At 50.9% G+C, this 25739-nt stretch overlaps 3 protein-coding genes across 3 annotated transcripts; 2 read left to right on the top strand and 1 right to left on the bottom strand.

Moving 5' to 3' along the window:
* Window positions 1-270: 270 nt before the first annotated feature.
* Window positions 271-4701, top strand: Ripk3 (receptor interacting serine/threonine kinase 3). Its single transcript, XM_027390527.2, has 11 exons — window positions 271-290; window positions 506-649; window positions 772-1081; window positions 1493-1638; window positions 1763-1809; window positions 1969-2136; window positions 2240-2307; window positions 2531-2878; window positions 2981-3041; window positions 3461-3605; window positions 4536-4701. Exons 1-11 carry the CDS (start codon window positions 271-273, stop codon window positions 4699-4701), a joined length of 1623 nt encoding a protein of 540 aa, XP_027246328.2.
* Window positions 4702-5110: 409 nt separating this feature from the next.
* Window positions 5111-21096, top strand: Adcy4 (adenylate cyclase 4). Its single transcript, XM_035453099.1, has 25 exons — window positions 5111-5269; window positions 6669-6866; window positions 6966-7127; window positions 7861-8010; window positions 8781-8929; window positions 9004-9115; window positions 9756-9883; window positions 10018-10176; window positions 10405-10537; window positions 10718-10891; window positions 14506-14540; window positions 14663-14749; window positions 14924-14993; window positions 15437-15534; window positions 16252-16336; window positions 16443-16580; window positions 17246-17356; window positions 17590-17774; window positions 17979-18063; window positions 18434-18592; window positions 19541-19687; window positions 19948-20055; window positions 20166-20280; window positions 20743-20867; window positions 20950-21096. Exons 1-25 carry the CDS (start codon window positions 5111-5113, stop codon window positions 21094-21096), a joined length of 3219 nt encoding a protein of 1072 aa, XP_035308990.1.
* An 801-nt stretch (window positions 21097-21897) lies between these two features.
* Ltb4r (leukotriene B4 receptor) lies at window positions 21898-22944 on the bottom strand. Its single transcript, XM_035453098.1, has one exon. It carries the CDS (start codon window positions 22942-22944, stop codon window positions 21898-21900), a length of 1047 nt encoding a protein of 348 aa, XP_035308989.1.
* Window positions 22945-25739: the final 2795 nt, after the last annotated feature.

Below are 25739 nucleotides of genomic sequence, written 5' to 3'. Positions count from 1 at the left end.
AGTTTCCATTTGCCCCACCCCGGGGGCAGGACCGCAGAAGCGCCCGCCCTTTAACTTTATGAAGGAAGTTGTTCAGTAACTCATTCGAAGTAGGAGAACGACCTGGGAAGCGGAATTCGGGACCTGGACCTCCGTGCCTGGACCAATATAGATCAATCCTTTGCAGGCCCTGTCTTCCTCTAAGCCCAAACCCCGAGCCGAGCGGTAGACGTCCTTCCCGCTCTTTCTGTGCACATAACGCCGCCGCCGCCGGGAAGCCGCTAGCTCCTGATGTCTTCTGACAAGTTATGGTGAGTGGGGAGTGAGCCTTGGATCCTCAGCTCCACAAGGACACTCCGGGACACACTCAGGGGGCGCTTTTGCTTTGCCGGTCCGGGTGGGCCGCGGGGTGTCGGGGGGGGCGGGGTGCTGACACACTTGCCCAGCGGGCAGCCGCGGAGCTCGGGTGACAGAGGATGCGCTGACGTGGAGATGGGCCCCCTTCCGGACGAGAACCTTCTCTCAGGCCCTTTGATGCCTCGGCGGCCTCTCTCGTGTCCCGTGAAGAACTGAAGAACCCGAAGTTTGTAGGCAAAGGCGGTTTCGGTGTAGTATTCCGTGCACATCACAAAAAATGGGGCCATGATGTTGCAGTCAAGATCGTGAACTGGTGAGTGATCCCAGCTGTAGGCAGGATCTGGTCAAGGAGCCTGAAGGGACAAGTAGGGGTGGGGGGTGGGGGGGGAGGTCTTCCAGGGTCCCACCCAACTGTGGCTCCCTTTCGGAGTGTAGGGAGGCGATATCCAGGGAGGTGAAAGCTATGGCGAATCTTCGTAACCAGCACGTGCTGCTCCTGCTGGGGGTCACCGAGAACCTCGAGTGGAACTACGTGTCTGGGCCGGCTCTGGTGACAGGATTCATGGAGAACGGCTCCGTCGCCAGGCTGCTGCAGCCCTGGTGCCCTCGGCCCTGGCCTCTCCTCTGTCGCCTGCTGCAAGAAGTGGTGCTGGGGATGTGTTACCTGCACAGCTTGAACCCAGTGCTCCTGCACCGGGACCTCAAGCCCTCCAATGTCCTGCTGGACTCAGAGCTCCACGCCAAGGTCAGCCCATCTACACCCTAGTGCAAGCTTGGGACCATGCTAAATACCCTCGGTCTGTCCCTCTGAATACCAGACTACGCAGGTCAACCAGGAATTTTATCTATGGCCATACCAGGTGACAGAGCCCTCCTTACCCACCTGGGTCAGTTCCACAGGCCTATTCCACAAAGCCCCCCACCCCCACCCCATGGACCCAGGCTGACTTATCCCAGAAACTCTGACGTACTTAGACCCAGACCCATCAGCAACTTAGATCTCCTCCCTTAGGCCTCATTGACTCTGCCTTTCCCTCTGGCCCTCAATACCACCTTCAAAAAGCTGAGGCTGCATCTTCTGGAGGAGACAGAGGGAAGATTCTGGAGAAGGACTGGCCCCCTTCATCTAATGCCTCCCTCTTCCTTTCCTTTACAGCTAGCAGATTTTGGACTGTCCACATTTCAGGGAGGGTCACAGTCAGGGTCAGGGTCCAGGAATACAGGGGGTACCCTAGCTTACTTGGCCCCAGAGCTATTGGTTAATGTCAACCGGAAGGCTTCCCCAGCCAGTGACGTCTACAGGTAAGCTACCCACTCCAAAACATCCCAAATTATTTCTACGCTTCTTTGAGCCCTTCTAAAGGATGTGATACGGGAAAGTGATCTTGCCGTGGGCCAGCTAAGCCTCCATTTTGTGTCTGTGCAGCTTTGGGATCCTCATGTGGGCAGTGCTGGCTGGAAGAGAAGCCGAGTGTAAGACTCTAGATGGACTCTGATACTCTTTCACCCTTATCTACTCAGCTGCCCCCTTCCCACCTCACCCCTTCCTTAGATGGCACTCCCTGCTCCTGTCCATGATATGTCTCCTCATACCACCAACCCCTTCTGTTATCACCGCCCCCCCCACTCCAGTGGTAGACCAGACATCACTAGTTCGTGACGCAATCTGTGAAAGGCACAATCGACCAGCATTGTCAGAACTGCCTCCACACAGCCCTGAGACTCCTGGCTTGGAAGTACTGAAGGAGTTAATGATACATTGCTGGAGTCCTGAGCCCAAGGACAGGCCATCCTTCCAGGGTGAGTTGGCTGTTTCTCTAGCAGCTAGAATAGGCTTGAATAGGCAGGAAGCTTCACCCAAGGAAAGCTCTGCTCTCCTACAACTCACTTGGCTGTCTTTCAGATTGCCGACCAAAAACCAATGATACCTACATCCTGGTACAGGACAAGGTAGATGCTGCTGTCTCCGAGGTAAGTTTTCAAAACTGCCTTTCCGCCCAGGAGCTATTCAGCAATGGCACATGTGGCTCCCTTGACCGTCCAATGTGTCTTCACTGCCCTTGTTTTTTAATTCTTGGCCATCATTCTTGCCCACCCCAACCTACCTCTGAGTCTCCCTCCAGGTAACAGATTAGAAATCAAGAGGATACTCCCCTGGGGCTTACTCTGGCTCCCCTAACTCCCATCTGTGCAGGTAAAGCAGTATCTGTCTCGGCGGCGCAGAAACAGCGACACTAAGTTGTCTGTCCTAGAGCCAGGCCCTAGCGGTGCAGAAATGGATAGCCCTGGGGAAAGCACAGTTTCTGAAATGCTGGACCATCTGCAGCTGGAGGGGTCCCCCAGGCCGGTTCCTGAAAAGGGCACACACCTTACTGAGAGGGGAAGAACCCAGGAAGAACCAACTGGGCATGCCACAGCAGCAGTGACATCTTCAGATACAGTGGCTGGAACTCCCCAGATGCCACATACTATACCCTTCAGAGGCCCAACACCCGGCCCAAACTCTGCCGAGACCCCAGGTCCTAACCCCCAAAGGAATGAGGTGAGACACTGGCAAGACCAAGGAAAACTTAGGGTTGAGGGGTGCACAGTGATGGAACTAGCCTCTTGAATAGAAAGCCTGAGAACTCTGTGCTGTTTGCAGGGATATGAAAGATATGGCACCCAATGGTCCTCCAGGGCCCCAGGGCCAAATCCAGCAGCAGGTACCTGTTCTTCACCCTCTATTGCTCCCCCCTGCTTAACTTTCCCATCACCTTCATCCTCAACACCTTGGAGGGGGAAAAAAGGACTAGAGACCATCTAACCCAATCCTCACTTAGTACAGGAGGACCTTGACACCCACTAGGAGAGGATCCCACTGAGGCCACACAACAAAACCTGTATATGCCCCAGGGTCTGCTGACTCTCCCCAGGGCCAAATCCATGAATCTTCACAGTTCATTTATTGCTAAAGCAGTCCAGGGAAGTCCTCCATCAGAGACACCCACACAGCAGGCTAAGACCCTGCATTTGCACTCCCCAGTGTGAACACAAGGTGCCGCTGCTCCTCTCCCAAAGTGCTTGCTAAACTCATCTTTCTAACCACTGAACCCTCCCACCACCACCTCCTTTTCTCTTAAAGGGTCACTGCCGTCTGTGAGCCTCAACGACTGTTATGCAGTGCAGATTGGAAACAACAACTCCATGGTATTCCAACCAAGAACTGCTTTGCCCCAGAAGGGCCCAGCACAGTGTGGCAGGGGTAGGGGCCGGCAGCCCCTCCACAAGTAGATTTCAGGGAATATGTGCAAGAGCCTGAAATCTGGAATGCACTGCACGGTTTAGCCACAATTACAGTGGAAATTAAAGCACTTTGTAAGCAACCTGGAATGGCTAAGACAATCATTGCCTCTTCCTGTGGCCCACAACATTCTTTGAGAGCATTTAGGCCTACACCCAAACTGACTTTTGACCTATGTCCCAAATGTCAATAAATACAATAATATTAACTGAGTGAGTCTGAGGTGTCAAACCAGGGAGCGGGATAGACAACCATGAGCTCGCTTTGGGAGAAGGAGGTGGTGCTACCATCTGGCCAAAGCAGGAAGGGGAGCTCTGGGGACTAGTTTTATAGGCAACCTCTTGGCATATAAGGTCAGGGCCCAGCTGGTGGCAGGAAGGAATTACAGAGCCTTGGCTCTCTGGTACTCCAATCTCAGGGTGGAGCGCTTCCTCCAGTGCTCAGGACTGAAACCACCCGAAAGCCTGAAGTGACTGGACAGAAGTTGCAACACCGCCACTCCCTGTTTCTCCTTGATTTCTTCTCAAGCACTGGGCTTTAGGGCCCTGGTGAAGGAGGGTCTCTGAAAATTCACAGGTGCCCCAGGCTCTCTACACCATCCGTACTCCCACTGCACAGACTTGATGCACCTTGCTTTCTAGGCACTTTTGATTCTCTTTATCCAAGAACTGATAACTATGTCCAACAAAGAGGAGCACCAACCCAAGAGGCTGCAGACCGCTGCAGCATGGACAGTTCACACTTGGCCACACTTGAGGGATCAAAAGTGGAAGGGAAATGCCACCTCTGTCCTCACCCACACCCCAGCCCCAGCTGGTACCCCAACAGCACTCCTCCCAGCAGACTCCTCATTCCCAAATATTATATCTTTATCTCGACCTCTTAGCCCTCTCCATTACCTCCTGTTTCTCCATAGCCCACATGCTATTCAAGGTAGCGGTGAGAAAACACAAACTGAGCGTGGGAGGCAACCAGGGGAGTCCGGCTCAGCACGGGAAGGGGCTGGACTGTACCGTGGGGAAGTGGGAGGGGGCCTTGGCGCCAAGAGGGAAGCGCCAGTCGCCAGTTGCCTGCTGCCCTGAGCTACTAGCAAAGCCAAGAGAGTGAGTGGCCCCCTGCCTACCCAGGCTCCCTCCCAGGGCCAAGCTTTGCTGAGGGAGCTTCGAGCTTGACACAAAGCAGTGAGTAAACGGGTTGAGGGAGATTCTGGGGCCCATTCTCTTCAGGTCCAACGGCTGTCCCTCCGGTGAGACTTTTTGCTAGGACAATACCACGGTCTGGTTTGTGGGAAGGATGGAGAAGTCCTGTCACATCCAGCTGGGAGCCCCCTGAGAGAGCACCTGGCAGGGAACCCTATTGCTTTGGAAAGCTTGGGGGCTTGGGTCGGAGTGATTCCAGGAGAGGAAGAAAAGCGCAGTAGCAGGGTGGGTCTATTAACTGAGTGCCCTGCGGTCCCCAGGGCAGGGGCTCAAGGCTGGGGCGGGGGAGACCATGGCCCGCCTCTTCAGTCCCCGGCCGCCCCCCAGCGAAGATCTCTTCTACGAGACCTACTACAGCCTGAGCCAACAGTACCCACTGCTACTACTGCTTCTGATCATCGTGCTCTGCACGCTCGTGGCACTGCCAGCCGTCGCCTGGGCCAGCGGCAGGGTGAGATGGGCTAGGTGCGGGCCGCCTCGGGCTGGGAACATTTGAAGGACTGGGGTTTGCGGGGTCTTTTAGTTAATAATGTCTTTGTTGGGAACCGGAAAAGAAGCATTGAACCTCGTCATGAACTGTTGTGACTCTGGGCACATGTGACCAAGCCCTCTTTCCTCTGGGCTTGTTCTCTGAGTCTATACTGGGAGGTAAGTGAGTCCCGGATGCATCTCACCATTCCCTACTGATTCTACGGTAAATCCAACACCGGATTTTCCAGTTTTCCAGAGAGGAAACTACTCAAGTCCCTAGGGGAATTCATTTCCTGACTTTTTCTCTCCAGTTTTGGGAACGTGAGGCTGTTAGCTGTGCCCACCGACTTCCAAAAGGCGGTTTTCTGCCCTGTGGTTTAGCTGCCCAAAAATAAATAAATAAAATTTTTTTTCTTTCATGTTGGGGAGGAAGGGTGGTCTTCAATTCCAAATTTGGAAATATTCTGCTCCGGGTTTTCCTTTTACTCTTTGGAGGCAAGGTGGGAAAAATGATTGAGCCTGCTAATCCTTGTCTACCCCCAAGTCCAGGACAAGTGGGAACAAAGGGTAGGGATGATAATGAATAGGACTTCTAGGTTAGAGGAAAGGCAGGTATTCAGATCTCAGCACTTGGGTGGCAAGGAGTTGCAGAAACTTGGGTTACCTGACTAAACATTTGAAGTTTAGCACTATGGCTTCAGGAGAGAGGACTCTCCTAAGCAAAGTAGCCATTTGAGTGACCTTCACTCCGAATCCCAAGCACATGCTATAGCTCCCCTTTAACTGTGGGAACAGCCAAGCAAGTCTGGAATCCCAGCATGTGGGAGACAGTGAATTGGGGGCCAGTCCAAGTGACATGAAACCCTGCCTCAAAACTGAAAGAACAAACAGACAGACAGGATTCAGAAAGAGGATGGGAGACATTAGGTTGAACCATGTGAGACTGTTAAACTTCATGGATAAAACCAGTAGGGTTTCAGCAACTTTTTATGGATCCATTTAATGTGAAAAGCAAGCGGTGCTGGCCCTGTTGTTTTCTTTCATTTATTTAGGTGTGTGTGTGTGTGTGTGTGTGTGTGTGTGTGTGTGTGTGTGTGTGTATGTGTTTAAGTGCACACATGTGGAAGTCAAAAGACAACTCAAAGGAATGAGTTCTCTTCTCTCACCATATGGGTTCTGGGACTCGAACCAGTTCATGGGGTTTGGTGGCAAGCACCCTTACCCACTGTGCCATCTCACCGGCCCTATTTCCTTTTGGTGCGTGTGTTTAAGATACTTTACAGAACTGATCTGAAGGGCATCTAACTTGCTCCTTCTCACCTTGAGAAAACTCCAAGGCATCTCATCCTTGTCTTTCTTCATACATCCTTTCTCCACAGGAGCTGACCTCAGACCCAAGCTTCCTGACAACCGTGCTGTGTGCTTTGGGTGGCTTCTCTCTGCTGTTGGGACTGGCTTCCCGGGAGCAGCAACTGCAGCGCTGGACACGACCTCTTTCCGGCCTCATATGGGCTGCACTGCTGGCTCTAGGCCATGGATTTCTGTTCACTGGGGGTGTGGTGAGCGCCTGGGACCAGGTGAGGAGAATCACAGTCAGGGAGCTGGGGAATAGGGACCTCAAACCCAGGCCCTGTGCAGTGAAACCCAGGCTTTCAGCTTCCCACACGCTTTTCCAGGTGTCATTTTTCCTCTTCATCATCTTCACTGTGTATTCCATGTTGCCCTTGGGGATGCGGGATGCTGCTATTGCAGGCCTCATCTCATCACTCTCGCATCTGCTGGTCCTTGGACTCTACCTTGGGTGGCAGCCTGATCCACAGAGGGCTCTGCTACCACAGGTAAAAATGCAATAGTAACCGGGTGGTGGCCTATGACTTTAATCCCAGCCCTAGGGAGGCAGAGGCAGTCTGGTCTACAAAACGAGTTCCAGGATAGCCAGGATTGTTACACAGAAAAACCCTGTCTCGAAACAAACAAACAACAAAAAGCAAGAGTGCAGGTAATATTCCACAGCTGGCTCAGCTGCTTGATAAAAATTCTCTGGGTGTTTGCTGAGCTGGGACTCCAAGGCAGGGCTCAAGCCTAAGTGCAGGATCCAACACTGATAAAGCCCTACAGCGACCTCCTGGAGCTGGTACATCAGTGCACCATGCCTGCCTTAACCAGAAGAGGGCGACATAGCCATGGGGAAATCAGCCGTGATTCTCTCACAGGTACAGAAGTAAAAAGCAGGAAAATATGATTAGAATTTGAGTAGTTTCTTGCAGGCAGAATGGGCTCAAGAGGTGAACATGGTGGAATGATGTTCTCGGAGAGAAAATGTATATGCAAATGTACATGTAAATGGGCAGCTTAGCCAAGCAGCCAAGAATAGAGAGCGTAGAGGAGGAAAAGGACCAGCTCTCTCCCATGGATGTCATAGTATGGCACCAATTGTCCTGAGATGCTTAGGTCCCTAACTGTAGAGCCAGGCTCTCCCCATCCTGTTCTTGGAACCAACTCGAACTACACAGACAGACGCTCCCAGCCCCACTGGCTGGTGTACTTTCCAAGCCTGGCCTTCACCCACAGTTGGCAGCAAACGCGGTCTTGTTCCTGTGTGGGAATGTGGTGGGAGCATACCACAAGGCCTTGATGGAGAGAGCATTGCGCGCCACATTCCGGGAGGCTCTCAGCTCTCTGCACTCACGCCGGAGGCTGGACACTGAGAAAAAGCATCAGGTCAGTGGGACCTAAGAGGCAGGAAGGGGACAGCAGCTCAGGAAGAACAGCTTAGCACTGCAATATGGAGTGGGTTTGGGTAATCCATTTGCCTTTCTCAAGCATTTCCTCTTTTATATGACACGTGACTGTCTCCCACCCCTGGAAGATGATCACTAGGTTCAAATTGAAGCCCAGTGAGATATCTGAGGGTAAGAACCTTGCTGCACAAACCTGAAGCCATGAGTTCAGATCCTGGAGCCTAAGTAAAGGTAGATGGAGATAACTGTCACCACAAAGCTGACCTCTGACCTCCACCCACACACTGTGGCACACGGGCCTACATAAACATGCATCATGTGATAATAATAAAATTAAAATTTAGCCAGGTATGGTGGTGCACACCTTTAATCCCTATTCTTGCGAGGCAAAAGCAGACATATATCTGTGAGTTTGCGGCCACCCTGGCTTAGATAATGAGTTCCAGGCCAGCCAGGGCTCCATAGTAAGATACTGTCTCGTTATTATAATAATAATGATAATAAGTAATGATGATGATGATGAAAGTCGTTAAAGGGAGATTTCAAATTTAGGTGTTGATACTGGGTTCAGTCCCTAAGTGACCAGGACAGAAAGGGATTCTGAAGTCCTGCTGGATGGACTGGAAGTGTTAGGGAGCATACTAGTGGGTGGATGTAATGAGCCGGAGCCTGAGTAATCTGGAAAGCCGAGGCTCTTGGCGATAGGGCACAGGAGGGTAGGAGGGGTGTCATCAGAGGGACTTTCTCCAGGAGCACCTCCTTTTGTCCATCCTTCCTGCCTACCTGGCCCGAGAGATGAAAGCCGAGATCATGGCACGGCTGCAGGCTGTGCAGGTGTCACGGCCGGAGAACACGAACAACTTTCACAGCCTGTATGTCAAGAGGCACCAAGGAGTCAGGTAGGAGAAAAGAAGCTGGAGGAAGGGACCCCAGGCTGCGGCCCTGACCTCATGAACACGGTCCCCCTGTGCAGTGTGCTGTATGCTGACATCGTGGGCTTCACTCGGCTGGCCAGTGAGTGTTCCCCTAAAGAACTGGTGCTCATGCTCAATGAGCTCTTCGGCAAGTTCGACCAGATTGCCAAGGTCAGAGGGGTTTCCCTCCCCACCCAGGGGCCCTCCACATGCTGGGGAGCCTCATGCAAGGAAACCATCCCTCTTGTAAGAAGTCTTACATTACAGGCCAAGCTCCCAGATACTGCAGTAGAAGTAGGAACCGCTCACAAACGATCCCACTCAGGAAGTTGTCACCATCCCCAAGAGACTTCTCCATATCTTTACAGACATCCCTAGCATAGTGCCTCCAAATATGTACAGAGACTTCCAGGCATTCTGACCTTGGGAGGCCCTTGTGGGAGAAATTTCTGCTTTTGACAACTCAGCTTAGCACCTAATCAGACAAGATGGATGCATCCTAGCTGGGGGTCTGCCTCTATGTCCCTCAATCCTGCCACTATTATCGTGGGCTGACATGAATGTGCCCTATGTATACATCACTGGGGAGAGCCACAGGCATGCCAGCCCCTGATTATTCCCTCTGATACAGACATTGCAGGAGAGACCTCAGTCAACCCCATTGCAAGGTCAGGCCATAGATCTGACCCAGACAGCCCCAATCTCAGAAGTTCTTCAGGAACGCCACAGTTGCTCCCCGCCTTTCCCAACTCCCTCCTACCCCTCTGGCCTCTAACCAGGTTCCTCCACACACCCACACACATACTCCCAGGACCACGAATGCATGCGGATCAAGATCCTGGGGGACTGTTACTACTGTGTCTCGGGGCTGCCACTCTCACTGCCAGACCACGCCATCAACTGCGTGCGCATGGGGCTGGACATGTGTCGGGCCATCAGGTCAGCTTGGGTGCGTGAGCAGGGGGCATTCAGAGAAACAGATGTTGGATGGAATGTGGGAGGCAGGGCAGCAGAGTGCTTTGTGAGGACAGGAGGGGCATGGCAGGACTCAGCTTGTCCTATACTGGGCTCAGGAAACTTCGGGTAGCCACTGGTGTGGACATCAACATGCGTGTGGGTGTGCACTCGGGCAGTGTGCTCTGTGGAGTCATCGGGCTTCAGAAGTGGCAGTATGATGTCTGGTCCCATGATGTCACATTGGCTAACCACATGGAAGCTGGTGGCGTGCCAGGGTAAGACATGGAGCCTGGGGCAGCTACCGCGAAAGGCTGATTGAATCTCCCACATGCTACTACCCTGATTACAGTCCCCAAGACAAGTTCAGGGAGATTCTGGGGTGTTGGGAGGCACTCCCTGTAACATGAGGCCTTTCTTAAAGTCACATCTCTGGGAATGGTCTTTGAAAGAAATGCAAGGCTTAGAGGCCTTCTCTCCTGACCTTCACTGTTCCCTCCTTCCAGACGAGTACACATCACAGGGGCTACTCTGGCCCTGTTAGCAGGGGTTTATGCTGTGGAGAGAGCAGACATGGAACACCGAGACCCATACCTTCGGGAGCTAGGCGAACCTACGTACCTGGTCATCGATCCCCGGGTAAAAGCCCAGCTTGGACCTCACAGACTGGACCAAGCAAACCACACCTAGTCAGAAAGACCAGTCTTTCCTTCTGTGCCAGAAATTGAGTTGCTATGTTGTGTTGTAGGACAAACCTATAAGCGGTGTGGGAGAGTGGGGAAATACCTCATTTTTACTCTCAGACTTCACCTGTCCCAGGCTGAGGAGGAAGATGAGAAGGGCACTGCTAAAGGATTACTGTCTTCTTTGGAGGGGCACAAGATGCGTCCATCACTACTGATGACTCGTTATCTGGAGTCTTGGGGTGCAGCCAAACCTTTCGCCCACTTAAGCCACGTTGACAGTTTTGTATGCACCTCCACTCCACTCCCGGTATGTACACCTCCATTATAAACCCACTGATGCATTTTTCGCCCCATTCCACAGCCACCTTTGAGCCCCAAATAAACACACAGACTCTATATTAATGATAAAAACTGTTGGCTGGCGGCTAGGGCTTCTTATTGACTAGCTCTGTCTTAATTATTAACCTATTTCTATTAATCTATTTATTCCCACGTGGTCTTATTTTACTGGAGAAGGGCCCAGACCTGCTACTCTTTCCAGACTACATGCCGACTACTGTCTGCCTGCAATTCCCAGAATTCTCCTCCTCCTAGTCCCGCCTATACTCCCTGACAGGGCAGTCGTGTTTTATTCATCAACCAACAAGAGAAACATAAATACAGAAGACATCCCCATCAAACCCCTGTGCTTGGGAAAATACAGCCTCCACTGTCACGAGGCTCCACTCCCAGTCTCCCCCTCCCCCCATCAATGAGTCACTTGGTATTGTGTGACAGCCCTGAACTGCCTGGTGGCCCTAATCAGTGGTTCAGACCTTTTCTTGCCCTCCCTTCCCCATAGACAACATGTCAATTGCACCTCAACCTTCCCTTCCCCTGCCATCCGAAGGAGATAGGGAACCCCACTTCCTCCTGACTCAGCATATCCGTCCACCAGTAAATGCCTCTGTCAAGGTCCGTTACTACAGTTTTATACTTTCATGTGGGCAAGCTGGGATTTGCCCCTACTCCTCAGCACTCAGTCATGAGTACAGTGAGGTGACAGGGAAAATTGCTCATGTCGGCGAAGGAGAAAGACATCTCGAGTAGGCAAGGCGGTGGCAGAAGGGAAGCAGTGGGCATACAGCTTATCTGGGTGAAGCTAGAGCCGGACCTGTTGCTGGCGAACCTATATATAAGACTTAGAGGTGACCTGGGACCCACCTGCTGTGGAGGCTCTTGAGTCTCTCCCACCAACAGCTTCTCGGGGTTGGTGCTCAGTGCAGCGGCCAGGCCATGTTTCTAAAGGCATGTGTTTCAGCCTACTCTCCCCTATCCTATCTCTCCCAAACCTGCTACACACTCCAGCCGCCTTTCTGATGCTCTCCCTGAACAGTATTAGATACTCCTGGTTGGACTTTTGAGCCATCTTCAGAGACTTCTGTGTTACACCCTCTCTTCTTTTCAATCCGGCAGAAACTACCTAGACATCAGTAGCCAGTGCGTATGAGGTGGGCACTGGCCGCAATAGCTCTAGGAAGGGTTCCAGATGTCAGTCTAGTGAAAGAAGAGGTCACAGGGGTTAAATGAAGAGGAGGAAGAGAAAGTAAGACTCCAAGAGTGCACACCCTATTGCAAAATGAGGCCTCCATGGTGCAAAAGGAGTGCTTCGTAGAGTTTGTCACAAGCCCAAGGATCATGAGACAACTTTGGGTGAATTCTTGCAATAGAAAGGTCCACCAGAGCGTTATTGTGTCGGCTACCTGTCAAGGCAGAGAGACAAGCATAGCTTGTTCAAGGGTATTTCTTAATTGGAGCAGGGCCTCATCAGCCCAAAAATTGGCCTCTGAAGACCTAGGAACTCAGTCAAATATTAGTGATTCCCAAAATGACATTCTCTCTCCCTCCCTCCTTCCCCCTGTCCCTCCCTATCTCATGTGTCAAAGCTGACTTTGAACTCACTATGTATCCAAAGATATCCTTGGAGCTTTTGATCCCTACCTTCCAAGTACAGAAATTACAGATGTGGTCCACTGCATCTAGTTTTATATGATCCTGGGTATCAAACCCAGGGCTGCATTATTCTAGGCAAGCATCTGCTTACTCTTTTTTTTTTAAGATTTATTTATTATGTATACAGTGGAGTGGTAGAGCAATATTTGTGCTGAAATGCTCCATCCATACATTGATCCTGTCACTGTTTTGTTGTTTGAGAGAAGACCTCACTGTATAGCCCAACTGGAAGTGATCTTCCCACCTCGGGCCTCCTGGGTGCTGGAATTGTATGTTGACACACCTACCTATCCCTCATAATTTTCTAATGCTTTCCATGTCAACCACTAGGATAATTCTTGAAGATGGAAATGGGTAGGTATTTTTTCCTACTTTCACGTAACTTCAGACATAAGGGAGTTTTAGGTTGACAAAAGCTTGGCCTAGACATATATGCATACCTAGGCTCCAGATCTAGACTCTGCCACCCTCCCCTGGGTATCTCATTCTCCCCCTTCTTCCCCTGTGTATCCAGTTCGATTTGTGACCCTATTTCCATCAAATGAACCAAGGAGGGTAGGAAAGGATGGTCTCATTCCTCTTGTACTATTCTGAGGGGCACAGGACTTCACTTTGTCCCTCAGTAATTGCTCTTTTAGAGACAAGGTTTCTCTGTGGCCTTGGAGGCTATCCCGGAACTAGCTCTTGGAGACCAGGCTGGTCTCAAACTCACAGAGATCCGCCTGCCTCTGCCTCCCGAGTGCTGGGATTAAAGGCATGTGCCACCAATGCCCGGCCAGTAATTGCTCTTTTATACCTGGTTATTTTTATAACTTTGCATATATTGTGTGTGCCTTTGGGTGAGGAAAAGAGTGGTTAAGGAGAGATGGCTCAGCGTTTAAGAGCACTGGCTGCTGTTCCAAAGGTCCTGAGTTCAATTCCCAGCAACCACATGATGGCTCTGTAGTGGGATCTGATGCCCTCTTCTGATCTGTGTACATAATAAATAAATCTTTTGCCAGGCGTTGGTGGCTTTGGTGCCGCACACCTTTAATCCCAGCCCTCGGAGGCAGAGGCAGGCAGATCTCTGTGAGTTCGAGGCCAGCCTGGTCTACAGATCAAGTTCCAGGACAGGCTCCAAAACAATACAGAGAAACCCTGTCTCAAAAAAACAAAGAAAAGAAAAGAAAAGAAAAGAAGAAAAGGGTGACTGTATGACTACAATCAAACTGAATTAATTTCCTTTTTTTTTTCTCCATACCTTGTTATCTACCTTGACCAGCTCTCTCTCAGCTCAGTATAGCTGACCTCGTAAAAGGTCAGAGAAGGGTCAACATTTTCTGCACAGTCACTTCAGTTCAGGCCAGTGACTTTTTTAGTATTCAAGGGTGACAGGAAAGTTCCTGCCTTTAGAATCTGCAGTCCTTTTTCCTAGATTTATCTTATGTATATTAATGCTCTATCTGTGTATACGACTTTATGCCAGAAGAGGGCATCAGATCTCATTATAGATGGTTGTGAGCTACCACATGGTTGCTGGGAATTGAACTCAGAACCTCTGGAAGAGCAGCCAGTGTTTTAACCTCTGAGCCATCTCTCCAGCCACCAGAATTCACAGTCTTTAAGGAGACACAGAACTAACAGCCACCCAAATATAGAGAAAATAAAGGGTTGTCCCTTTATTTTCACTTGAGTGATGTTCTCCAAGAGGAAGTAGACTTTAAAGACACTGGAAGTCTATAGCGTTAGGAGGAAATAGAGTTTGAAATGATCCTTCCTGGGTAAGTAGGATTTGGTACAGGGTGGGATGGAGGCCATTAGAAGCAGAAGAAACAGCCAGATCAAGTGCATATGGTCAAGGACATATGCAGAAAATTTAATCATGTTTACAGTCTGTCTTCATGAAGGGGGGAATACTCACAATGGCTCCATCATGTGTTCTCTCAACAGGAAAAGGCCTTCAGCCCCCAGTGGAGCCTGGACCGGTGAGGAAACCTCATCTTTGACAGTGGGGCACACCGAGTGAATCCTCCCTAGAGGACTGCTCTGCTTCCTTTGGGCACTTTTGAGGACCTTTGTGGTAACAGGTTTGGCTGTCACTGTGCAGGAGTCGCACCCCACGGGGACTAGATGAAGAACTGGACACTGGGGATGCCAAGTTCTTCCAGGTCATCGAGCAACTCAATTCTCAAAAGTACGAGAAACAGAGGGCTGAGGGATGGAGGCCCTGAGGTTGTGTGGTGGAGAAGGGTGGGTGCCTCCCTGAGGGTCTGGAGGCAAGTGGGGAGCTGTCCTAGAAAAAGACCCTCTCGACCACCTCCACCTATTCTGCCCGGGCTTCCCCCATCCTCCTCCTGCCCCACACCAGACAGTGGAAGCAGTCGAAGGACTTCAACCTCCTGACACTGTACTTCAGAGACAACGAGATGGAGAAACAGGTGGGATGGAGAATGAAACACCAAAAGATCTCCCAGCCCTGGTTCCTGCCCCTGGGAAGGCTTGGGACTTCTGTTCCTACCTGTCTTTCCCAGCTCTGCGTGGTTTTGGAACCTAGGATGAAGGGATTGTGCCTCTCTTAGAAAAGTCATGCCAGGTGTCATGGTACATGTCCATAATCCTAGCACTTGGGAAGTGAAGGTAGAATGATCAGGAGTTCAAGGTCATCCTGGTCTATATAGTTTGTCTGAGGCCAACCCAGGTTACATGACAAAAAAAAAAAATGTCATCTGTAGGCTGAGTTACTTGGGTAGATAGAATGGGTGGGGGCTGCATAGATGAACTGGAGGTGGAGAGTGAGGCTGGGGACCCTCCTGGTGCCTGGGGTTGATACCTTCCCGGCCATGTCCAATACCTTGTCTCCATCTACCCCCTTTGCCTCCAGTATCGGCTCTCTGCACTCCCCGCCTTCAAATACTATGCAGCCTGCACCTTCCTGGTTTTTCTGTCCAACTTCGCTATCCAAATGCTGGTGACAAACAGGTGAGGTCACACCAGGCAACAGCAGCGCTGGCTCTTCTGTGTAGAGCCCTTTGCCCTTCCTGACCCATGACCCACACACTCTTCTGTTGGCACCTCCCCTGGGTTTCAGACACTCGCCCACATCCTCTGGAGATAATCACGGTCCTCATCTTCATGCACATCCTGGGGCTGGGGGTGCAACCGAGGAGTGGCCGAGAGCGACAGAGAGAGAGTGGCATTCGTTTCATGAGGCCCTAGGTTCAGTCCTCAGTACTGAAAAACGTGTACATCCAGACCACTTTCAGCCACCTATATCTTTGGACAGTAACGACATCCCCAGGAAGGACATGGTGTGCTTATCAACAAGTCCAACTCTCACAGCTAATGACTGAGTTATAATACAGGCTCTCAAGCCTACACCACTACTCTGAAGAGTAAGGCCCCATTCAACATTCAGAGGTCAAAGACCTTCAGCCCGGAGACTGACTGATTCAGCCCTGGCCACTCTAATGAATCCTCTGCTCCCTTCAGTGTTGTTCCAACTTTACCGGTTCCTGTTCCACTGGAACACTGCTCTAGACTGTTGGTTCCCAGAGCATCGGAGCTTCACGTCCTTCCTTAGACCCCACTAGCAGCCACTCTCCTCCCGCAACCCGTCTCCCAACCAGATGGCAGGCACAGCCCCTCACACCAGACCTCATTCTGGCACTTCAAAGCTCCTCTCTTGTTTTCTCTTAGGCCCCCAGCTCTGGCCATCACCTATAGCATCACCTTCCTCCTCTTCCTTCTCCTCCTCTTCGTCTGCTTCTCAGAACACTTGACGGTAAAGAGGTCAGGGGGGTGGGGGAGTGACAAGCTGGAGCCCTAGTCACAACCAGTCCTGAAGAAGAAGCCCCAGTCCTGCAGCCATGACACCTGTCCTTCCACAGAAGTGTGTCCAGAAAGGTCCCAAACTGTTGCACTGGCTGCCTGCACTGTCTGTCCTGGTGACTACACGGCCAGGACTTCGAGTAGCCCTGGGCACTGCCACTATCCTCCTGGTGTTCACCATGGCCATCGCCAGCCTGGTGAGGACAAAGTGGGGAGGGGTGTTCTATCTCCCATCATCAGGGCATACTGGACCTGTCAGGTTGAAAGGGAATCCCTGGATCTAGAATGACAGCTGAAGAAAGACCAAAGGAGGTGTGTGTGTGTGTGTGTGTGTGTGTGTGTGTCATACCCTCCAGGCATGATCATTGTTAACACTTTGCTGAATGCCCTTTCTATCTTCTTCCTCTATAGGCATACATCATTCTTAGCTTACTTGGCTGAAGTTTACAGAAATTATAATTGTTCCTATAATTCAATAGGAATCATCCCCCAGCCAAATGAGAGAAAAAGAGAGAGGGAGAGAAGGAGACACACACACACACACACACACACAGAGAGAGAGAGAGAGAGAGAGAGAGAGAGAGAGAGAGAGAGAGAGAGAGAGAGGGAGGAAGGTGGCCTAGAGAGGCTAAGTAGTTGCCAAGATCTGACACTGGTTTGATGACATTCTAGTATTCGTGACATTTCTCACAGTCCCTCCTGCCAGTAAGGTCTCATCTGAAGCCCTCTCACCAATCAGAAGTAGTAGAAATGCCCTGTATAGGAGTCTGGCTTTAACCCATCCCTAGCTCAGGTGCAACCCAACTGAAGCCTCCCCTGGACCCAAAGAGTTTACCTGCCCTCAGTCCATGTCCTTCTGCAGCTCTTCTTGCCAGTGTCATCAGACTGCCTTTTCCTGGCTTCCAATGCCTCGTCCATGGCTTTCAATGCTTCCTGGGAGCTGCCAGGATCCCTGCCTCTCATCAGTATCCCAGTGAGTGTTTCTGAACAGCCCTGGGTCTCCTTCCCCATAGTCTTCCTCATCAGTCCGCCAATTCATAAGCTAAAGAACACTCCATCCAAGACATTACTCATATCCAGTGTCTGTTTTCAAGAACGTCATCACGATATGCCCAATACGCCCAGTGCCCTGGGAGAACAGAAACCCTAGGCATTCTTCCAGTACTATCTAGGGGATACTTCTGACCACTTTGCCCGGCCCTACAGTACTCCATGCATTGCTGCGTGCTGGGTTTCCTCTCCTGTTCCGTTTTTCTGCACATGAGCTTTGAACTGAAACTCCTGCTGCTTCTGCTGTGGCTGGTGGCATCCTGTTCCCTGTTTCTGCACTCACATGCCTTGCTGTCCGACTGCCTCATCGCCCACCTCTATCCAAGTCCTTTGGACTCCAGGTAAGTGCAATCACAGGACACACCTACTCAAGCCCTCGGGGTTGTGACTAAGACAGGACTCAGCAGAATGTCCTTGCCTCACAGACTCAACCACCCCCAAAGCAAAGGGGGGGTGGGTCTTGGGGGCTCTTTGGGCACTGGGAGCAGGAAGGATGCAATCAGGAAGGGTCAGAACAAGGAACAATCTTGATTCTGATCTCTCAGGCCAGGGGTGCTGAAGGAACCCAAACTGATGGGTGCCATCTACTTCTTCATCTTCTTCTTCACGCTCCTTGTCCTGGCTCGGCAGGTACGTCTCTCAGCTGAGTCCTCCAGGGCCTCCCTGTGAATGGCTGAGGCTGGGTTCCCATATTGGTAACTTGTCTGTCTCATCTCCAGGGCTGAGCCCAAGTAATAGGTCCACTGAAGACTTCCAAGAGAGTGTTCTGACTCTATTTCTTACTTCTTCACTCTCCAAATCCCTCAGGTTCTCACCATCGCTCCCCGCTCCTCCCCTCATATCTAAGAAAAACAATGGTTATGAAAAATGTCCACGGCTCATTCTACAGAACCTAATTTGAAATAGATCTTAAAAGTTATCTCTCTCCAGGACACTTGTACCTTAAACCTTATCTCTAAGATGGATGGGGGGTATTGGGGGTATTGTTCTATCACCCTAGAATGAGTATTACTGCCGCCTGGACTTCCTGTGGAAGAAGAAGCTGAGGCAGGAGCGAGAGGAGACTGAGACGATGGAGAACCTGACTCGGCTCCTCCTGGAGAATGTACTCCCAGCACATGTGGCCCCCCAGTTCATTGGCCAGAACCGGCGCAATGAGGTGACTCCCAACCCCACACTCCAGAGGCACAGATGTCACTGGGACTGAGCTTGAGCAAAACTCTTAGGTCTTACCCCATCCTTTCTGGGGTCCCCAAACAGTGGGTCAGGGTCATGCCCCTGCCTTGTCAGAGCATAATCTTGGGCTTCGTCCTTGGTAGCCACAAAATCTGTGCTTCAAGCTTTTGTTTAGAAGGAACATCTTCTGAACTAATAGCTCAGTGGTAGAGTTTGCCTACCATGCAGGAAGCCAGGGAGAAGGGGCGGGGTGAAGGGGCATCTTTCCAAGTCACGGCCATGTCACACCTTCAGAAGCCCTAGTCAAATGGTGGTGTGAATTGTCTAAATAGTGTCACCCATCTCTCTAGCTCTACAATATTCAATATGCTAACTGTTACCCATAAATGTCCATTCAAACAAAATAGAAATTCAGTTCTCTGAAGCCAGGCGGTGGTGGTGCATGCCTTTAATCCCAGCACTAGGGAGGCAGACGCAGGTGGATCTCTGTGAGTTTGAGACCAGCCTGGTCTACAAGAGCTAGTTCCAGGACAGCCTCCAAAGCCACAGAGAAACCCTGTCTCAAAAAACAAACAAAAAAAAAAAAGAAAGAAAAATTCAGTTCTCTGGGGCTCAGGGGGTAAAGAATGCCTCACAACTGGAACACACATAAAGGTGGAAGGAGAGAACTAACTCCTGAAAGTTGTCCTCTGAGCTCTACATACATGCTGTGGCATGTGTACACACACGTGCTCGAAAACACACACACAGTCAATAAACTTCATTCAAAAAAAAAAAAACTAATTCCAAAAGAGTAGATTGGGTCATTTTGCTACTCCTCTTCACACCCTGAGTGGTGCAGTAGCTGCTCCCAGACTCACCCCTCTTCAAACTTATTCCCTTGGGTGAGGCAGGAAGCTGCTTGCCCAGGAGCTAATGTCTCACCCCGCAGGACCTCTACCACCAGTCCTACGAATGTGTGTGTGTCCTCTTTGCATCGGTGCCGGACTTTAAGGAATTCTACTCTGAATCTAACATCAACCATGAAGGACTGGAGTGTCTGCGGCTGCTCAATGAGATAATTGCTGATTTTGACGAGGTGCACTCCAAGCCCTGTGTCCAGAGTGCTGGGTTCTCCCATCACTCCCTGCTTTCACTTTGCTCTCCTGACCATTCGGCCACACCTACTCCCCAGCATCTTCAGCCCTCCCTGTCCCCTGAGCTCTATCCCTTCAACCCTCTCCTTCCCACCACCACCTCCATCCTGGTCCTTTAGCCTCCAAAGGCCTGGGGCAGGCTTTTTGGAGAAGGAATGGTGAAGGCAATAGAGAGAGAAGAAACGGCCTCTTGTCTCTACAGCTGCTCTCCAAGCCGAAGTTCAGTGGAGTAGAGAAAATCAAAACTATTGGCAGCACCTACATGGCAGCCACAGGCTTGAATGCCACCTCTGGACAAGACACACAGCAGGTATAGCAACCCTTTCCTGTCACCCCTCCTAGGGGCTTCCATCGGTGGGCTTCTTCATTAGTTGGACTCATTTCTGTGCCCATCATGGTGTGTGGACTTTTTTTTACCAGGATGCCGATCGAAGCTGCAGCCATCTGGGCACCATGGTGGAATTTGCAGTGGCCCTGGGATCTAAGCTGGATATCATCAATAAGCACTCATTCAACAACTTCCGCCTGCGTGTGGGTGAGGGGCCTCCTTTGCTGGGGCAATGTGGTCCCTCCTCTGCCCTCTCTAAGGTCTTCATTAGCTGCTCTCCAGCTCATCCCTGGACCCCCTCTCCAGACTTACTCTCTTGGCTGAAGAGCTAAAAGATTCACCCTTTCCTTCCCTAATCCTCCAACCCAAAGACTCTTATAAAACCACCTAACCAGGCCAGGCGGTGGTGGCCCACGCCTTTAATCCCATCACTCTAGAGGCAGGCAGATCTCTGTGAGCTCGAGGCCAGCCTGGTCTACTCAGTGAGTTCCAGGACAGCTAAGGCTACATAGAGAAACCTTGTTGCAAAAAAAAAAAAAAAAAAGAAAGAAAAGAAAAAAAAAAGAAAAAACACCAAAACCAAAAAATCACCTGACCTTCCATCTCCCTTAATCTCCTTCTTCAAAGCCCGCCCTCACCAAAGTCCCTCATGACCACATTTCTAACCAGGGTTGAACCACGGACCAGTCGTAGCAGGAGTGATTGGGGCACAGAAGCCACAATATGACATCTGGGGGAACACAGTGAATGTGGCCAGCCGCATGGAGAGTACAGGAGTTCTTGGCAAGATCCAAGTGAGAGAACTATGTTGGAGGCATGGGGGAGGGGACACAGATAAGGCTACTCTACATTCCCTTACCCCTCCTCCAATTGCAGGTGACTGAGGAGACAGCTAGAGCCCTGCAATCCCTGGGTTATACATGCTACAGCCGGGGTGTCATCAAGGTCAAAGGCAAAGGACAACTTTGTACCTACTTCTTGAACACAGACCTGACAAGAACCGGATCTCCCTCAGCCCCCTAGACACCAAAAACAACCCCCCCTCTGAGATCGTCAATAAAATGTCTACGGGGCATCTGAATCAGCCTATGGATCAGAGGCTGCCAGTGTGGCTGGAAATCACCTCCTTGCTCCTCAATGGCAGTTTCTTCCCAAGCTGTGTTCCTAGGCCTCTTATTCTGAGACATCTTGTTGTACAGGGTGGGGGTCTGGGGGCGGTGGCTTCTGGGGGGTGGCAGGTACTGATGCACAGAATTCTGGAGATGGGGTCTAATGCCAGTGTCCCCATGGAGAGAGACTTCCTTGGGAGAGAAGGAAAACCATCTCCCAGGACTCTCCCGAGAGGATGTTAGGGTTATGCCATCAAGGACATTTACCACGGACTTCTGGGAAGACACTTCACAAGAACTGATTTTCTCAGAAAGTCCCCTGAGTCATGATGCTAAAGCAATGAGGTCAGAATTAAGAGTATAGGACTGTATCTGCCGGTGTGATCCTTCCAGAATTGTAAACCACGGGGGAACTAAAGAACTGTTGAGAGGGACCCCACCGGCGTGGTGCCTCTCTAGGACCAATAAATACCTCCCAGTGCCCCACAATAAGCACCTCATTCGCAGGCTTAACCTGATTTGAGACTTTAGTTTTAATCGTAAAGCTGCCTGCAGAAGCCAGGCCAGAGCATGTTGTCTCTTTGCCCTGACTCGCCCCACCCCTCCCTCTTTTCCGCTTGAGCTCAGTCCCCAACCTGTTCTCCTCCAGATAGAGAAGTGGGTCAGGCCAGCGTTACGAATGTCTTTCCACTGAGCCTACTACAGTTCACTTCGCTCAGGAGGGGTTGGAGGAGGTCATGAAGCTGTCAGTGGGGCCTGGCTCAGGACAGGCGGGTATGGACTTCTGGGTCTGGCACAGGGTGCCCCCGCGGCGGGTGCTGGAGACTTCAGAAGCGGTGGCCTCCAGCAGCTTCACTACGAAGCCAAAGCCGGCTGAGCGCAGCAAGCCGCCGCCGGCGCACGCGTACAGCACCGGGTTCACGCTGCTGCTCAGGAAGGCCAGCGCGATGAGCACGTAGCGGGCCAGCTTCAGACGCTTCCCCGCGGAGTCGTCCTGGTCCCAGCCCGCCAGCGCGCGGCCCGCTTCCACCAGGTTCACCAGATGGTAAGGCAGCCAGAAAGCGGCGAAGGCCAGGATGATGAGCACCACCAGGCGGCCCGTGCGGCGACTGCGGCGGAAGCGCCGAGCCTGCAGCCTGCGTCCGATGTCAGAGTAGCTGGCCACCACCGCCAGGAAGGGCAGCAGGAAGCCCGTGATGGTTTCAAAGAGCAGGTGAAAGGCCCTATGCCCGTCGCTGGGGTAATCCGGCTGGCAGACCAGAGTCAGAGTCCTGTTGTTCCGTTTTACTGTACGGTACGCAATGACTGGTGTGGCCAGCAGAAAAGACACCAGCCAGATGCTTGCCAACACCCATAGGGCAACCCTCTTAGTGCGCACCTTCTGGGACACAAAGGGGCGGGCCACTGCCAATGAGCGGTCCAGACTCATGATGGTGATAAGCAGGACACTGGCATACATGCTCACTCCACAAACATAGTGGCACAGGCGGCAACCAGTCACTTTAAAACTCCACGTGCCTTGAGCCAGGAAGTGTAGAAAAAAAGGAGCAGTGAGCAACACAGCCAAGTCGGCCAGAGCCAAGTTCAGCACCAACAGGGCGGTGACAGAGCGTTTCTGCATCCTTCTCAGGATGCTCCATACCACAAAGCTATTGCCAGGAAGCCCCACAGCCAGGGCCACAGACAGTAGGACAATAGGCAGAGACAGAGACATGCCACCAGGAGAGGAAGCTGCTGCAGGAGATGTAATGTTTGGAGCCATCAGAAGGACCTAGAGAGTAGAAAGTAGGCACGCCCATGAGGAGAAAGCCAAAGGATTCTTGACACCCCATCACACTAGCGTGGGTACTCTGATTTCCAAAATCACAAGTTTCAGAGGCACCTCCAAATATATACGATGCAATCCCTGTCAACCTCATTGTCTTCCAGGGACCTGGTTGAATAGAAAGACCAATTTCCTAACTGGGCTGTGGGGCCCCTTCTTTGCCACAGACCCAGTTGCAAAATAAACAGCAACAGCAGCAGTTCACTCTTTTTCTGCTACAAGACCCTGGAACCCAACACCAGACTTGAAGACTTCTTCTCCACAGCTGCATCCCGTGAAGGGTAGCTCTTCTGTCTCCTGAGAGGCTTATCCTCTTAGCACCCAACATTCTCCAGTCATCTACTCACTTTCTCTAGAGCTGACCAGCCTGCACCAGGAAGAACTGGGACAGGGAGGAGTTAATTAATGGACAGACCCTGAGAACAGTCCTTTTACAGTGAGTGGTCAGGCTGTCTTTGCAGATTCTTTCTCACCGTCTCTCCAAAATATACCTGTTATACACACACACTCACACACAACACTCTGACACACTCACATTCACACTCAAGCACACTCATATCCAACACACACACACACACACACACACACACACACACACACACACACCATCCAATCCCTGGGATACTTACAAAGTTTTCCAGATGCTGATCAGAAACCAATGTCACGTCTAGGGTCAGGGCAGAGTCGTGGGACAGACAATTCTTGAATCTGTTCTAGTGCTAGGGTCTTGGTCCCACTTCTAAGTCTGTTGACTAAATCACTCAGAGAGGAAGTACCACAGAGCAGAAGAGGGGGAAGACGTATCTTCCTGAGGGTGAGGCTGAACAAAAAAACCCCACACCCTCCTTCACTGTTAGGGAGGGACAATCTTCGTGTTCCAGAGTGGCCCAGAGGGAGGAAGACTCCTTGGGTGGGGCTAAATGAGAAGTAGCTAGGAAATGGCAGAGCTAGGAAAGAGGGGAGCCAGGAGTGAGTTGTCTGGGGTGTGGTCTAAAAACGCAGGTCTAGACTGGAGAGGTGAACAAAGTTGTGGATTATATCATAGGAGAAGGAAGCAAGGCTCAGAATAAGACCTGTGGTTTAAAAAATATCTTTGTACCTCATGTTAAAAATGTACACATAGCATAGTTTTTAGATTAATGGGAAACTTAATTTGATGCTCTATGTATTGTTGTGGGTTAGGTGACATCGTGATATTAAAACGTCATATTGGGGTCAAGACCATCCTAGGCTATATGAGATTGAGAGAGAGACAGATGGACACACAATGAGGGTGAGAATATCTGTGAGAATGTGCAAGAAATGAATGAAGGAACAGCAACGTATTCTAGACTTCAAGTCAGACCATGACCTTGGTGTGGATACAGTGAAAAGCCATCTCCATTACAGGTTAGCCAACTCTTCATTCTTTTTGAGAGAAGTCAACGTCTAAGTGATCTCCTTTGTAACACAAAAGAATGGATTTCTTCCTGAGTGCTGAGAATGAAGAACAGACATGGTGGCACGGAGCAGCCATACCGCCTCACTCCAGCACTTAAGATTGTAGAGGGGGGGGGTAGCACATGACTTTATTCTCAGCACTTGGGAGGCAGAGGCAGGCAGATCTCTATGAGTTCAAGACCAGCTGGTCTACAAAGTGAGTTCCAGGACAGCCTCCAAAGCCACAGAGGAACCCTGTCTCAGGAAGAAAAAACAAAAAACAAAAAACAAAAAAAAACACCTTTTTAAAGAATGGGAACAGCCTCCAAAGCGTCATCCTTCTACTTCCCTCAGTGAAAGAAAGGATGTCGGCTCTCTCTGCAGTCTCCACCAAGAATGTATCCCTTCAGGCTGCCATGAGCCTTGCTTGCTCTTTGCCTTTCAGCCCGCCACTTGTCAGGGAAGCTGAAAAGCATAATGGCAGCCATCGAGGTCCCTTATGCTTTCCAGTGCCCTCATTTGCTGTACATTGAGAACAGCCAGATCAGCATTAACCCAGTAACTGGCAAGCAAAGGATATGGTGAAAAGGAGGCTGAAACCACAGCATGAGCTGAAGGCAGAGTTGAGGAAGAGCTCTCTGACCACACCGGGTGTGTAAGGTGACAGGGGGAAGTTCAGGAACCAAGAATTCTGTGTTTACGGAGAGAAGGTTCTGCATCAGAGCTCCAGGGCCAACTCGAGCCCTTTCAAGCGGACAGTGGGCTGTGTTGCACTTTCTCTTAGGCTGCTCCATCTTCCTTGCAGGGTGGTCTTTCCTCCAGAGACTAGGCACTCTAAGGATACTTCCTCCCTATTCAGGGGTCATTTCAACACCAGTTCCGGTGCTCCTAGCATGACCCTGGAGACCGGCTTTCCTTTTTTTTTTTTTTTTCTGTTGACCTCTGCCTGAAGGGTGAGAAAGACATTGAAGTAGCGCACCACTTGAGAGGTCAACTACCTCAGTTTGCTGGGGACCGATGGGTCTGGGAACAAGAAATTTCGAGGGCTAGTAAGAATTTTCTGAGACAATGAGGATGGACTGGTCATGTGTGCGTCCGTGATGTCCCCTAAAGAAAAAAAAAAAACTTGCATTCTACTGTCCCCAAATTAAAAGTGTCATTCAGGTTCTAAATCTGATAATAAAGAGTTTCCAGATGTGGAGGCTGGGAAGTAGTGGAGAAGGGTTGGGAACAGCTAACATCTTGCTAAGAGGGAAGGCAACAGACAGCCTAAGGCAGAGAAAGGGAAGGTGCCACCTTCCTGAACGTGTCTT

This window comes from Cricetulus griseus, assembly GCF_003668045.3.
Source record: "Cricetulus griseus strain 17A/GY chromosome 1 unlocalized genomic scaffold, alternate assembly CriGri-PICRH-1.0 chr1_1, whole genome shotgun sequence".
NCBI lineage: Eukaryota > Metazoa > Chordata > Mammalia > Rodentia > Cricetidae > Cricetulus > Cricetulus griseus.
The sequence above is the reverse complement of the archived record's forward strand: the minus strand, read 5'-3'. Positions and strand labels throughout refer to the sequence as shown.

Coding starts and splice junctions, on each gene's coding strand:
- Ripk3 (XM_027390527.2), top strand. CDS start 271: ATGTCTTCTGACAAGTTATG. Junction 291..505: donor ATGTCTTCTGACAAGTTATG/GTGAGTGGGGAG, acceptor ACCTTCTCTCAG/GCCCTTTGATGCCTCGGCGG. Junction 3,042..3,460: donor AGGGCCAAATCCAGCAGCAG/GTACCTGTTCTT, acceptor TTTCTCTTAAAG/GGTCACTGCCGTCTGTGAGC.
- Adcy4 (XM_035453099.1), top strand. CDS start 5,111: ATGGCCCGCCTCTTCAGTCCCCGGCCGCCCCCCAGCGAAGATCTCTTC. Junction 17,775..17,978: donor CCAAGTCCTTTGGACTCCAG/GTAAGTGCAATC, acceptor CTGATCTCTCAG/GCCAGGGGTGCTGAAGGAAC. Junction 20,868..20,949: donor GAGTTCTTGGCAAGATCCAA/GTGAGAGAACTA, acceptor CTCCAATTGCAG/GTGACTGAGGAGACAGCTAG.
- Ltb4r (XM_035453098.1), bottom strand. CDS start 22,944: ATGGCTCCAAACATTACATCTCCTGCAGCAGCTTCCTCTCCTGGTGGC.